This window comes from Coregonus clupeaformis, chromosome 15 (genome assembly GCF_020615455.1).
Source record: "Coregonus clupeaformis isolate EN_2021a chromosome 15, ASM2061545v1, whole genome shotgun sequence".
In the NCBI taxonomy this organism is placed as follows: Eukaryota; Metazoa; Chordata; class Actinopteri; order Salmoniformes; family Salmonidae; genus Coregonus; species Coregonus clupeaformis.
The window spans coordinates 27,070,829-27,083,878 of record NC_059206.1 but is presented as its reverse complement, the minus strand read 5'-3'; the positions used below and the strand labels follow the sequence as shown (position 1 = coordinate 27,083,878).

At 42.6% G+C, this 13,050-nt stretch overlaps 1 protein-coding gene across 1 annotated transcript in view; it reads left to right on the top strand.

Moving 5' to 3' along the window:
- The first annotated feature begins 353 nt into the window (after positions 1 to 353).
- LOC121582707 (tetratricopeptide repeat protein 33) overlaps positions 354 to 13,050 on the top strand; it is a 50,481-nt gene continuing 37,784 nt past the window's right edge. The window contains exons 1-2 of the mRNA XM_041898723.2: positions 354 to 447; positions 1,001 to 1,219. Coding sequence (XP_041754657.1) covers positions 1,002 to 1,219 — 218 coding nt within the window. The 5' untranslated portion in view covers positions 354 to 447; position 1,001. The remainder of the gene's footprint in view (positions 448 to 1,000; positions 1,220 to 13,050) is intronic.

Here is a 13,050-nt window from a genome sequence, read left to right as displayed (position 1 = left end):
GTGAGTGTTTAAATCATTTGTACACACAACTGCCTAATAAACAGCTAAATTGCACACGTTTTCATGTCTTCCCTTGTTTCTGTTGGAGGCATTGGACAATTTGTAGAATAAAAAGTTGTATATCAATACTATGATGCATGGCTGCAAATATACATCCTTCCCAGATTTAAAGAGTAGCAAAAGACCTGGAAGCATGTAGCTATATAAAACAACTACAGATGTATGTTTGGAAAAGCAGAGCTATCTACTTAAAACTGACAAAAGAGGAAGACTGCCCCACACATATCTAGACCAGACTTTTCAAAATAGCTGTGCTGTTCCTTTCATGCACCCTTCAAATGACTTCTAAAGATTTGTACTGTCCCTTTACATTTCTGTGTTTACAATCACAAGAGCTTCCGGGTTAAACAGAAAGTTGAAAGCTCAGCAATCGCTACAGCAGCACAGGTAACTGCGTTTAAATGATGTTAAATCAAATGCATTTGATAAATAATTAGTTACAGTTATCAAACGTTAGCGCTTGTACCTATCTGCTAGCCAGCTTCTAGCTAGCTAACATTAGCATGCTAGCTAAGACACTCCTGACGTGCAAACTAATATTTAACGTTATTTTCAGAATTTGTTAAAATTAGCTGGGTCAGGGTTAATGGTTTGGCTAGTTGGTTTGCACGTAAGAGTATCCGTATACATTTACATTTACATTTTGGTTCATTTAGCAGACGCTCTTATCCAGAGCGACTTACAGTTAGCACATACATTATTTTTTTATCGAACCCACAATCCTGGCGTTGCAAACGCCATGCTCTACCAACTGAGCTACATCCCCTGCCGGCCATTCCCTCCCCTACCCTGGACGTATAGCCCTTCCCCTTTCAATTTACACGCTTGCTAGCTACCTAATTCAACGTAAACAGGTTACAAGTCTCAAGTGTCTGTTAGCAGTAGTAGCGAGCTATTTGCATGTAGAGGTTTCAGCTCATTTACTCTCGTTTCTGTACAGGATGGCTTCGTTCGGCTGGAAGAGGAAAGTGGGCGAGCGGGTGTGCAAGGCAGCGGTGCAGCAGTTTGAAGCCGCGGCGGAGAAGCCAGAGGAGGATGGAGTGGACGAGGTGGACTGGCTACATGCTATCAAGCGGCGACGTGAAGTCCTCCTAGAGGACTGCGCTGTAAAGAGCAACAGGCTGAAGGAGGAGGGGACGGTGCTGGCACAAGAGGGCAGGTGAGGGTGACGGGCCGGCCTTGTCCATGGTCCTGATGGTCTTGTTTCATTTTTGGAAGGAGTACAAACCAGTGGAGGCTCATAAGAGGAAGAAGGGGAGGACCATAATCCTCAGTGATAAATAAAAAAAATGAAAAATATATAGTTATCCTTTTAGATACAACGAAACTAATAGTCATATGTCACCAAATAATTGACTAAAACACACTATTTTGCAAAAAAAGGTCAACAGTAGCCTCAACAGCACTCTGTAGGGTAGCACCATGGTGTAGCCAGAGGACAGCTAGCTTCTGTCCTCCTCTGGGTACATTGACTTCAATACAAAACCTAGGAGGTTCATGGTTCTCACCCCCTTCCATAGACTTACACAGTAATTATGACCACTACTGGAGGACGTCCTCCAACCTATCAGAGCTCTTGCAGCATGAACTGACATGTTGTCCACCCACTCAAAGGATCAGAGAATTAATCTAGTACTGAAAGCATAAACTACAGCTAGCTACCGCTGCAGTATATAAAATGTGGTGAGTAGTTGACTCAAAGAGAGAGAAAGATAATAGTTGAATAATTTTGAACAAATTAATTTATTCCAAAATGAAGGAGAAGCAAGAGAGAGTGTGTCATTTTCAGCTTCCAGGAATTGTGTACAGATCCTTGCGACATGGGGCCGTGCATTATCATGCTGAAACATGAGGTGATGGCGGCGGATGAATGGCACACCAATGGGCCTCAGGATCTCATCATTACCTGTGTAATGATCATGCTGTTTAATCAGCTTCTTGATATGCCACACCTGTCAGGTAGAAGGATTATCTTGGCAAATGAGAAATGCTCACTAACAGGGATGTAAACAAATTTGTGCACAACATTTGAGAGAAATAAGCTTTTTGTGCGTATGGGAAATTTCGGGGATCTTTTATTTCAGCTCATGAAACATGGGACTAACACTACATGTTGCGGTTATATTTTTGTTCAGTATATTTATCACACGCACAGCATGCTGTGGGGAAAAAAAGTATTTAGTCAGCCACCAATTGTGCAAGTTCTCCCACATAAAAAGATGAGAGAGGCCTGTAATTTTCATCATAGGTACACGTCAACTATGACAGACAAAATGAGGAAAAAAAATCCAGAAAATCACATTGTAGGATTTTTCAATACTTTGTTATATACCCTGTGTTGGCAATGACACAGGTCAAACGTTTTCTGTAAGTCTTCACACACTGTTGCTGGTATTTTGGCCCATTCCTCCATGCAGATCTCCTCTAGAGCAGTGATGTTTTGGGGCTGTCGCTGGGCAACACGGACTTTCAACTCCCTCCAAAGATTTTCTATGGGGTTGAGATCTGGAGACTGACTAGGCCACTCCAGAACCTTGAAATGCTTCTTACGAAGCCACTCCTTCGTTGCCCGGGCGGTGTGTTTGGGATCATTGTCATGCTGAAAGACCCAGCCACGTTTCATCTTCAATGCCCTTGCTGATGGAAGGAGGTTTTCACTCAAAATCTCACGATACATGGCCCCATTCATTCTTTCCTTTACACGGATCAGTCGTCCTGGTCCCTTTGCAGAAAAACAGCCCCAAAGCATGATGTTTCCACCCCCATGCTTCACAGTAGGTATGGCGTTCTTTGGATGCAACTCAGCATTCTTTGTCCTCCAAACACGACGGAGTTGAGTTTTTACCAAAAAGTTCTATTTTGGTTTCATCTGACCATATGACATTCTCCCAATCCTCTTCTGGATCATCCAAATGCACTCTAGCAAACTTCAGACGGGCCTGGACATGTACTGGCTTAAGCAGGGGGACACGTCTAGCACTGCAGGATTTGAGTCCCTGGCGGCGTAGTGTGTTACTGATGGTAGGCTTTGTTACTTTGGTCCCAGCTCTCTGCAGGTCATTCACTAGGTCCCCCCGTGTGGTTCTGGGATTTTTGTGATCATTTTGACCCCACAGGGTGAGATCTTGCGTGGAGCCCCAGATCGAGGGAGATTATCAGTGGTCTTGTATGTCTTCCATTTCCTAATAATTGCTCCCACAGTTGATTTCCTCAAACCAAGGTGCTTACCTATTGCATATTCAGTCTTCCCAGCCTGGTGCAGGTCTACAATTTTGTTTCTGGTGTCCTTTGACAGCTCTTTGGTCTTGGCCATAGTGGAGTTTGGAGTGTGACTGTTTGAGGTTGTGGACAGGTGTCTTTTATACTGATAACAAGTTCAAACAGGTGCCATTAATACAGGTAACGAGTGGCGGACAGAGGAGCCTCTTAAAGAAGAAGTTACAGGTCTGTGAGAGCCAGAAATCTTGCTTGTTTGTAGGTGACCAAATACTTATTTTCCACCATAATTTGCAAATAAATTCATGAAAAATCCTACAATGTGATTTTCTGGATTTTTTTCTTCAATTTGTCTGTCATAGTTGACGTGTACCTATGATGAAAATTACAGGCCGCTCTCTACTTTTTAAGTGGGAGAACTTGCACAATTGGTGGCTGACTAAATACTTTTTTCCCCCACTGTACATAGGCTTTTCCGCGCCTCAAACTAGGCTATCACCTGTCAGACAGTGAGCAGCTCCTCAAAATGTATTTTATAAGTCATTGCGCAATAAATAACAATTGTAAATGCAATCATGTGTTAAAACTGTTTTGATTGCCACGATTATAAAGATATACTATTTTTATTTCTTAACTCGTCATTTGCCATTAGAGTGCATAGGCTATAGACAATGGTAGGCAGGCTTCAGCTCATCACTCACTACTTTGCAATGTGAGCTTGAGGCAGTATAATTGTTTGAAACCTAAACGTTTTACTTTACTTCAAATAATGAGGCATATCTTACGTTGCTTCAAAGTAGCCTAGCAAAAATCCAACCATAGAAACGTTGAGGCAATTATTTTATAAAGATCAGCATTTCTCTCCTGTTGATTTTCATATCAACTTTCTTTCGTTGACCAGAAGCTCGCAGTAGGTGGGCTCTTTAGAACTGTGTTTTCCCGCAAATGGATTTTTGGCAAATGTTTGAAAATTATGTTTAATTAGCTGCTTCATTACAGGAGTTGTATGTTCAATAATAGGTTATAGCACTTTGACTGTAAGACGATAGGCTTGCTATTGTTGCATGCTTCCATTAAAGGGTAGGAAGCACAAGTTTTTACTCACCAAAGTAACAACATGGTATGGTCAAAGACTCAGTAACTTAGTTGTAGTCACGATCTTAGTTATGTTTGAGCGTATTTTACATATTTATTAACTTATTTCCAGATATCTTTGGAACTACCCACAATGCACTATTTCTCATCTTCATATGGAGAACCTGTGCTACCTAGCTAGTTCCAGCTGGCTAAAGTTGCCAACTACTTTAATGATTTTCTTCATTGGCAAGATTAGCAAATTTAGGCATGGCATGCCAACAACAAATTCTGAACCATTGTAATTTTTTATTCTGTAAAGTGAGTATGGAAGAGGTGAAAAAAATGGTTGTCTATCAACAATGACAAGCCACCTGGGTCTGACAACTTGGATGGACAATTACTGAGGATTATAGCTGAAGATATTGCCACTCCTATTTGCCATCTCTTCAATCTAAGCCTACAGGAAAGTGTGTGCCCTCTAGTGCTGAGCGATTTAATCGTTTTTTAAACAACTAATTGATCGACATCGGTTCAATTATTTGAATTCCATTTTGTTCAGTTATTTGAATTCCATTTTTTTTTCTTCTTCTTCTTCTGTGGGCTCAATGAGCACATTGTACTGCAGTTTCTCTAGATATAAATCAGATCCAGAACTGTGCAATGTAGTAGGGAGTTGTAGTTTCCAGCAGGCCAATGTTCTACATAGTTTAGTGCAGAAAACGTGATAGTTAACCACAATGATCATAATCCATTGCGCGCCTACGAGTCCGGTCTGTGTTTCTTTTACGCCTGCTACGTAAGAGACCAGAAGAATGAGCTATCAACAGGGTTACATAGAGAGCAGTTGCTTCAATGTATTTTTACCAGAAAATACATGATCTAAGTGATTGATAGACCATTGATATTCAGCAGTCATAAAAGTATGCCTTATTTACTTTGAAGAAGGACTGAAATAATGATTTTGTCAGACAGCATAGGCAGCAGCTCTGTAGAGATAATGACTTGGAATGAAATAATAAAGTAATAATAACAAATGTAATATAGACAACTGAAATATTTTATTAAAGTAATGTGAATAAATAATAGTGATAAGCAGTAATGGGCAGTCACTACAATCATGGGACTTTTATTAATAGTTTTATTATGTGTTGTTACAGCATCCAACCCACATAATGCATAGTGCATTTAATGTTTAAAATAATAATCAAAACCGAAATCGAAAATCGTGATTCGTTGTTAATCATTCAACCGCAACGACCTATAAAAATTCACTAACTAGTGCCCTCAGGCCTGGAGGGAAGCAAAAGTAATTTTGCTACCCAAGAATAGCAAAGCACCCTTTACTGGCTCAAACAGCCGACCAATCAGCCTGTTACCAACTGTCAAAGCTAAAATACCACTTCTGCAGGATTAACAATTCAATTCGCCCCTGCCTACCCAATAGCAGGTCAGTTATCAGTCCTCATGAATCCCTACAGATCTGATAGATGCTGCTCTGCTTTACCACTGAGCTAGTCTACAGCTAGGGACTGTTCCTCAAGCTCAACAGTAAGGGCCTTACAGTAAAGTGGGCTATCCCCAAAGTCGAGTGCCTACGCTCCCTCACCCTGAACCTTATAAACCCGCGCCTTCTCAGGATCGTCCGGGCCAGAGTTTCAACCTCGGCACACCATGAGCGGGTCGCCCTCCTCTGTGTTGGCTTTAGCCCAGAGACACCCTTAACTACGACTCCTACCAATGCACTCAGTCACTATAGTTGGGTCTCAGGTTAGGTTCCTTTTATACCAGCTACTCGGGTCCTCAATCAATCGAGTCTACTCCGGAAACCTAGAGTGAAACGACATGCACTTGACTCTTTAAAGACACAGGGTTTCAGAACAATAAAGCGAGTTTATTGAAAATTCCAGAAACGGGCATTAAAAATCCCAAATCAAGCAATAAATCAATCACAAATCAATATCACAAATCAAATGATCAGTAAAAATTGACAGTAAATTAAATTGATAGACCCCCTTCAGTGCCCTTAACTAAACCACTGTTGGGGTGTCCCAATAAAATGTTTTTTGTCTATTACAATTTTATGAGAAGCACAATATTTAATAACAAGAAAAACAGTTTCTTACCTTCTACAACTCTATTAACAGTTTTTTGGCTCCCCCCTCAGGATGATCAGTCCCTCAGATGGCGTCTAAAACCAACAACTAATTTACCAAACCTCTATCAATGAGGTAACCGTAAGGATTCCTCCTAGAATTTTACTTTAACTGATAAAAAGTATAATAAAAATCAAAAAATATTTTAAGCTAAAAAGCTACAGCAAAAATCTTCTTCCAGCAGTCAACAGGTTCTTCTAGCAAGCTCAAGGAGAGTTCTCTCTCCATTCTTCTTTCTGCTAACTCATCGTGACTAACACCTGCTCCGTTGACGCATTCAGTGGTTAACACCTAATGCCGACATCGCACCTTTCCTCGCCTAGGCAGGACATTCGCTTACACAGGATGCCCACCTTGACAGGATGTCTCCTCCTGGCCGCTCTGACCAGGGAATTTCCAATGCAGGCTAGCATTCTCAATGTACTTTATTAACCTTAACTTTTAAAACATTAATTTTTAAACATTACCATTCCCCACTTAGCTCCATTGCAATCCCACTCTAACCTAATTTATTACTCCCATTACCTCTTAGATATCCAACAAGTTAAACATCCCATCATTACAACATTTCAGCATTATAACCTTTCATTATCAACATCCTACAGGCCCTACAGCCTTGTCCCTATAGGCTTGACAAACCTAGTCTATATGCATCATACTTTTTTATTTTTTATTTTTTATTTTGTATTTCACCTTTATTTAACCAGGTAAGCCAGTTGAGAACAAGTTCTAATTTACAACTGCGACCTGGCCAAGATAAAGCAAAGCAGTGCGATAAAAACAACAACACAGAGTTACATATGGGGTAAAAAAACAAAGTCAAAAAAATACAACAGAAAATATATATACAGTGTGTGCAAATGTAGCAAGTTATGGAGGTAAGGCAATAAATAGGCTATAGTGCAAAATAATTACAATTATTATTAACACTGGAATGCTAGATGTGCAAGAGATTATGTGCAAATAGAGATACTGGGGTGCAAAATAAATAACAATATAGGGATGAGGTAGTTGGGTGGGGTAATTTCAGATGGGCTGTGAACAGGTGCAGTGATCGGTAAGGTGCTCTGACAACTGATGCTTAAAGTTAGTGAGGGAGATAAGAGTCTCCAGCTTCAGAGATTTTTGCAATTCGTTCCAGTCATTGGCAGCAGAGAACTGGAAGGAATGGCGGCCAAAGGAGGTGTTGGCTTTGGGGATGACCAGTGAGATATACCTGCTGGAGCACAGACTACGGGTGGGTGCTGCTATGGTGACCAATGAGCTAAGATAAGGCGGGGATTTGCCTAGCAGTGATTTATAGATGGCCTGGAGCCAGTGGGTTTGACGACGAACATGTAGTGAGGACCAGCCAACAAGAGCGTACAGGTCACAATGGTGGGTAGTGTATGGGGCTTTGGAGACAAAACGGATGGCACTGTGATAGACTACATCCAAATTGATGAGTAGAGTGTTGGAGGCTATTTTGTAAATGACATCGCCGAAGTCAAGGATCGGTAGGATAGTCAGTTTTACGAGGGCATGTTTGGCAGCATGAGTGAAGGAGGCTTTGTTGCGAAATAGGAAGCCGATTCTAGATTTAACTTTGGATTGGAGATGCTTAATGTGAGTCTGAAAGGAGAGTTTACAGTCTAACCAGACACCTAGGTATTTGTAGTTGTCCACATACTCTAGGTCAGACCCGTCGAGATCTAGTGATTCTAGTCGGGTGGGCGGGTGCCAGCAGCGTTCGACTTTAATGCAAACAACTTTATAACATTGTTAACCATTTTACTGCATTACTCTAATCCCCCTTTAATAATATCTTCCACTGTACATTTCCCCATACTTTCAAACTTTAACATTTAACATAACCTTTAATCATTATTTTGGTAAATTCCAGTCCCAATTCATTTATTTTACTTCTTCTTCTTCATTTCCTTAGTCAATGTCAATTTTCTCTTAATGTTCATTCTTCTTTGTGCTCCGTGTGTGTGTGTGTGTGTGAAAGTGAAACTTCTTAATAAGTGTGTGTGTGTGGGTGTATGCAAATGTCCCTCCGAAATGTCACAGAGAACTGGGCCTTAGCCTACTACTCTTAACACAACCCTTAGTAAACTTTTGGAAAAAATTGTGTTTGACCAGATACAATGCCATTTCACAGTAAACAAATGAACAACAGATTTTCAGCACGCTTATAGGGAAGGGCATTCAAAGTGTACGGCGCTTACACAAATGACTGATGATTGGTTGAGAGAAATTGATAATAAAAAGACTGTGGGAGCTGTTTTGTTAGACTTCAGTGCAGCTTTTTACTTTATCGATCACAAACTGCTGCTGGAAAAACATATGTGTTATGGCTTTACATCCTCTGCTATATTGTGGATCGAGAATTACCTGTCTAACAGAACACAGAGGGTGTTCTTTAATGGAAGCCTCTCTAAAATAATCCAGTTAGAGTCAGGCATTCCCCAGGGCAGCTGTCTAGGCCCCTTACTTTTTTCAATCTTTACTAATGACCTGACACTGGCTCTGAGTAAAGCCTGTGTCTGTATGCTGATGGTTCAACACTATACACACCAGATAACAGCGCCGGAGAAGATGGCTGCCGTTTTACAGCCCTCTAACCAATTGTACTATTATGTGTGTTTTTCCGCGTTATTTGTAATTTATTTTGTACATAATGTTTCTGCCATCGTCTCTTATAACCAAAAAGAGCTTCTGGATATCAGGACAGTGATTACTCACCTCGTATTGGACGAAGATTTTTTCTTCAACGAGGCGGCCGCGAAGGATATCATACAGACACCCGACAAGGCCCAAATCCCCGTCATTCGCGTGAGGAAGAGACGGAGATATCGTGGACGTAGATCGGGGTGCCTTGTAAGGATCCGACGGCGAGCGAGTAAACTGCCTCTTCCATCAATCCTATTAGCCAACGTTCAATCATTTGAAAATAAAGTGGATTACTTAAGATTACGGTTATCCTACCAACGGGACATTAAAAACTGTAATATCTTATGTTTCACCGAGTCGTGGCTGAACGACGACAATGATAACATTCAGCTAGCAGGCTATACGCTACATCGGCAGGACAGAACGGCTGACTCCGGTAAGACAAGGGGTGGCGGTCTGTGTATATTTGTAAACAACAGCTGGTGCACAAAATCAAATACTAAGGAAGTCTCGAGGTTTTGCTCGCCTGAGGTAGAGTATCTTATGATAAGCTGTAGACCACACTATTTACCAAGAGAGTTTTCATCTATATTTTTCATAGCTGTCTATTTACCACCACAAACCAATGCTGGCATTAAGATTGCACTGAATGAGTTGTACAAGGCCATTAATCAACAGGAAAACGCTCATCCAGATGCAGCGCTCCTAGTGGCCGGGGACTTTAATGCAGGGAAACTTAAATCCGTTCTACCTAATTTCTACCAGCATGTTAAATGTGCAACCAGAGGAAAACAAACTCTAGACCACCTTTACTCCACACACAGAGACGCATACAAAGCTCTCCCTCGCCCTCCATTTGGCAAATCTGACCATAACTCTATCCTCCTGATTCCTGCTTATAAGCAAAAACTAAAGCAGGAAGCACCAGTGACTCGGTTAATAAAAAAAGTGGTCAGATGACGCAGATGCTAAGCTACAGGACTGTTTTGCTAGCACAGACTGGAACATGTTCCGGGATTCTTCAGACAGCATTGAGGAGTACACCACATCAGTCACTGGCTTCATCAATAAGTGCATCGATGATGTCGTCCCCACAGTGACCGTACGTACATACCCCAACCAGAAGCCATGGATTACAGGAAACATCCGCACTGAGCTAAAGGGTAGAGCTGCCGCTTTCAAGGAACGGGACTCTAACCCGGACGCTTATAAGAAATCCCGCTATGACCTCCGACGAACCATCAAACAGGCAAAGAGTCAATACAGGACTAAGATTGAATCGTACTACACTGGCTCTGACGCTCGTCGGATGTGGCAGGGCTTGAAAACTATTACAGACTACAAAGGGAAGCACAGCCGCGAGCTGCCCAGTGACACAAGCCTACCAGACGAGCTAAACCACTTCTATGCTCGCTTGAGGCAAGCAACACTGAAGCATGCATGAGAGCACCAGCTGTTCCGGATGACTATGTGATCACGCTCTCCGTAGCCGATGTGAGTAAGACTTTTAAGCAGGTCAACATTCACAAGGCCGCAGGGCCAGACGGATTACCAGGACGTGTACTCCAAGCATGTGCTGACCAACTGGCAAGTGTCTTCACTGACATTTTCAACATGTCCCTGACTGAGTCTGTAATACCAACATGTTTCAAGCAGACCACCATAGTCCCCGTGCCCAAGGACTCTAAGATAACCTGCCTAAATGACTACCGACCCGTAGCACTGACGTCTGTAGCCATGAAGTGCTTTGAAAGGCTGGTCATGGCTCACATCAACAGCATTATCCCAGAAACCCTAGACCCACTCCAATTTGCATACCGCCCCAACAGATCCACAGATGATGCAATCTCTATTGCACTCCACACTGCCCCTTTCCCACCTGGACAAGAGGAACACCTACGTGAGAATGCTATTCATTGACTACAGCTCAGCATTCAACACCATAGTGCCCTCTAAGCTCATCACTAAGCTAAGGATCCTGGGACTAAACACCTCCCTCTGCAACTGGATCCTGGACTTCCTGACGGGCCGCCCCCCAGGTGGTAAGGGTAGGTAACAACACATCTGCCACACTGATCCTCAACACGGGGGCCCCTCAGGGGTGCGTGCTCAGTCCCCCTCCTGTACTCTCTGTTCACCCATGACTGCATGGCCAGGCACGACTCCAACACCATCATTAAGTTTGCCGACGACACAACAGTGGTAGGCCTGATCACCGACAACGATGAGACAGCCTATAGGGAGGAGGTCAGAGATCTGGCCGTGTGGTGCCAGGACAACAACCTCTCCCTCAACGTGACCAAGACAAAGGAGATGATTGTGGACTACAGGGAAAAAAAGAGGACTGAGCACGCCCCCATTCTCATCGACGGGGCTGTAGTGGAACAGGTTGAGAGCTTCAAGTTCCTTGGTGTCCACATCACCAACGAACTATCATGGTCCAAACACACCAAGACAGTCGTGAAGAGGGCACGACAAAGCCTATTCCCCCTCAGGAGACTGAAAAGATTTGGCATGGGTCCTCAGATCCTCAAAAAATTCTACAGCTGCACCATCGAGAGCATCCTGACTGGTTGCATCACCGCCTGGTATGGCAACTGCTTGGCCTCCGACCACAAGGCACTACAGAGGGTAGTGCGTACGGCCCTCTGCTTCCTGCCATCCAGGACCTCTATACCAGGCGGTGTCAGAGGAAGGCCCTCAAAATTGTCAAAGACTCCAGCCACCCTAGTCATAGACTGTTCTCTCTGCTACCGCACGGCAAGCGGTACCGGAGTGCCAAGTCTAGGTCCAAAAGACTTCTCAACAGCTTCATACCCCCAAGCCATAAGACTCCTGAACAGCTAATCATGGCTACCCAGACTATTTGCACTGCAAACTATTTGCACCCATCCTTTTTACACTGCTGCTACTCTGTTAATTATTTATGCATAGTCACTTTAACTCTACCCACATGTACATATTACCTCAACTAGCCGGTGCCCCCGCACATTAACTCTGCAACGGTACCCCCCTGTATATATAGCCTCCCTACTGTCACTTTATTTTACTTCTGCTCTTTTTTTTCTCAACACTTTTTTTGTTGTTGTTTTATTTTTACTTTTTTTTGTTTAAAATAAATGCACTGTTGGTTAAGGGCTGTAAGTAAGCATTTCACTGTAATGTCTGCACCTGTTGTATTCGGCGCATGTGACCAATAACATTTGATTTGATTTGATTTAACACAGCAAGTGAAATCACTGCAACACTTTACAAAGAGCTGCAGTCAGTTTCAGAATGGGTGGCAATAAATAAGTTAGTCCTAAATATTTCAAAAACTAAAAGCATTGTATTTGGGACAAATAATTCACTAAACCCTTAACCTCAACAAAATCTTGTAATAAATAATGTGGAAATTGAGCAAGTTGAGGAGACTAAACTGCTTGGAGTAACCTTGGATTGTAAACTGTCATGGTCAAAACATTTTGATGCATCAGTAGCTAAAATGGGGAGAGGTCTGTCCATAATAAATCGCTGCTCTGCCTTCTTTACAACGCTATCAACAAGGCAGGTCCTACAGGCCCTAGTTTTGTCACACCTGGACTACTGTCCAGTCGTTTGGTCAGGTGCAACAAAGACAAATGGCCCAGAACTGGGCAGCACGGCTGGCCCCTAAAATGAACACGTAGAGTTAACATTAATAATATGCATGTTAATCTCTTCTGGCTCAAAGTAGAGGAGAGATTGACTTCGTCACTACTTGTATTTGTGAGAGGTTGTTGAATGCACTGAGCTATCTGTTTAAACTACTAGCACAAAGCTCAGACACCCATGCATACCCCACAAGACATGCCACCAGAGTTCTCTTCACAGTCCCCAAATCCAGAACAGACTATGGGAGGAGCACAGT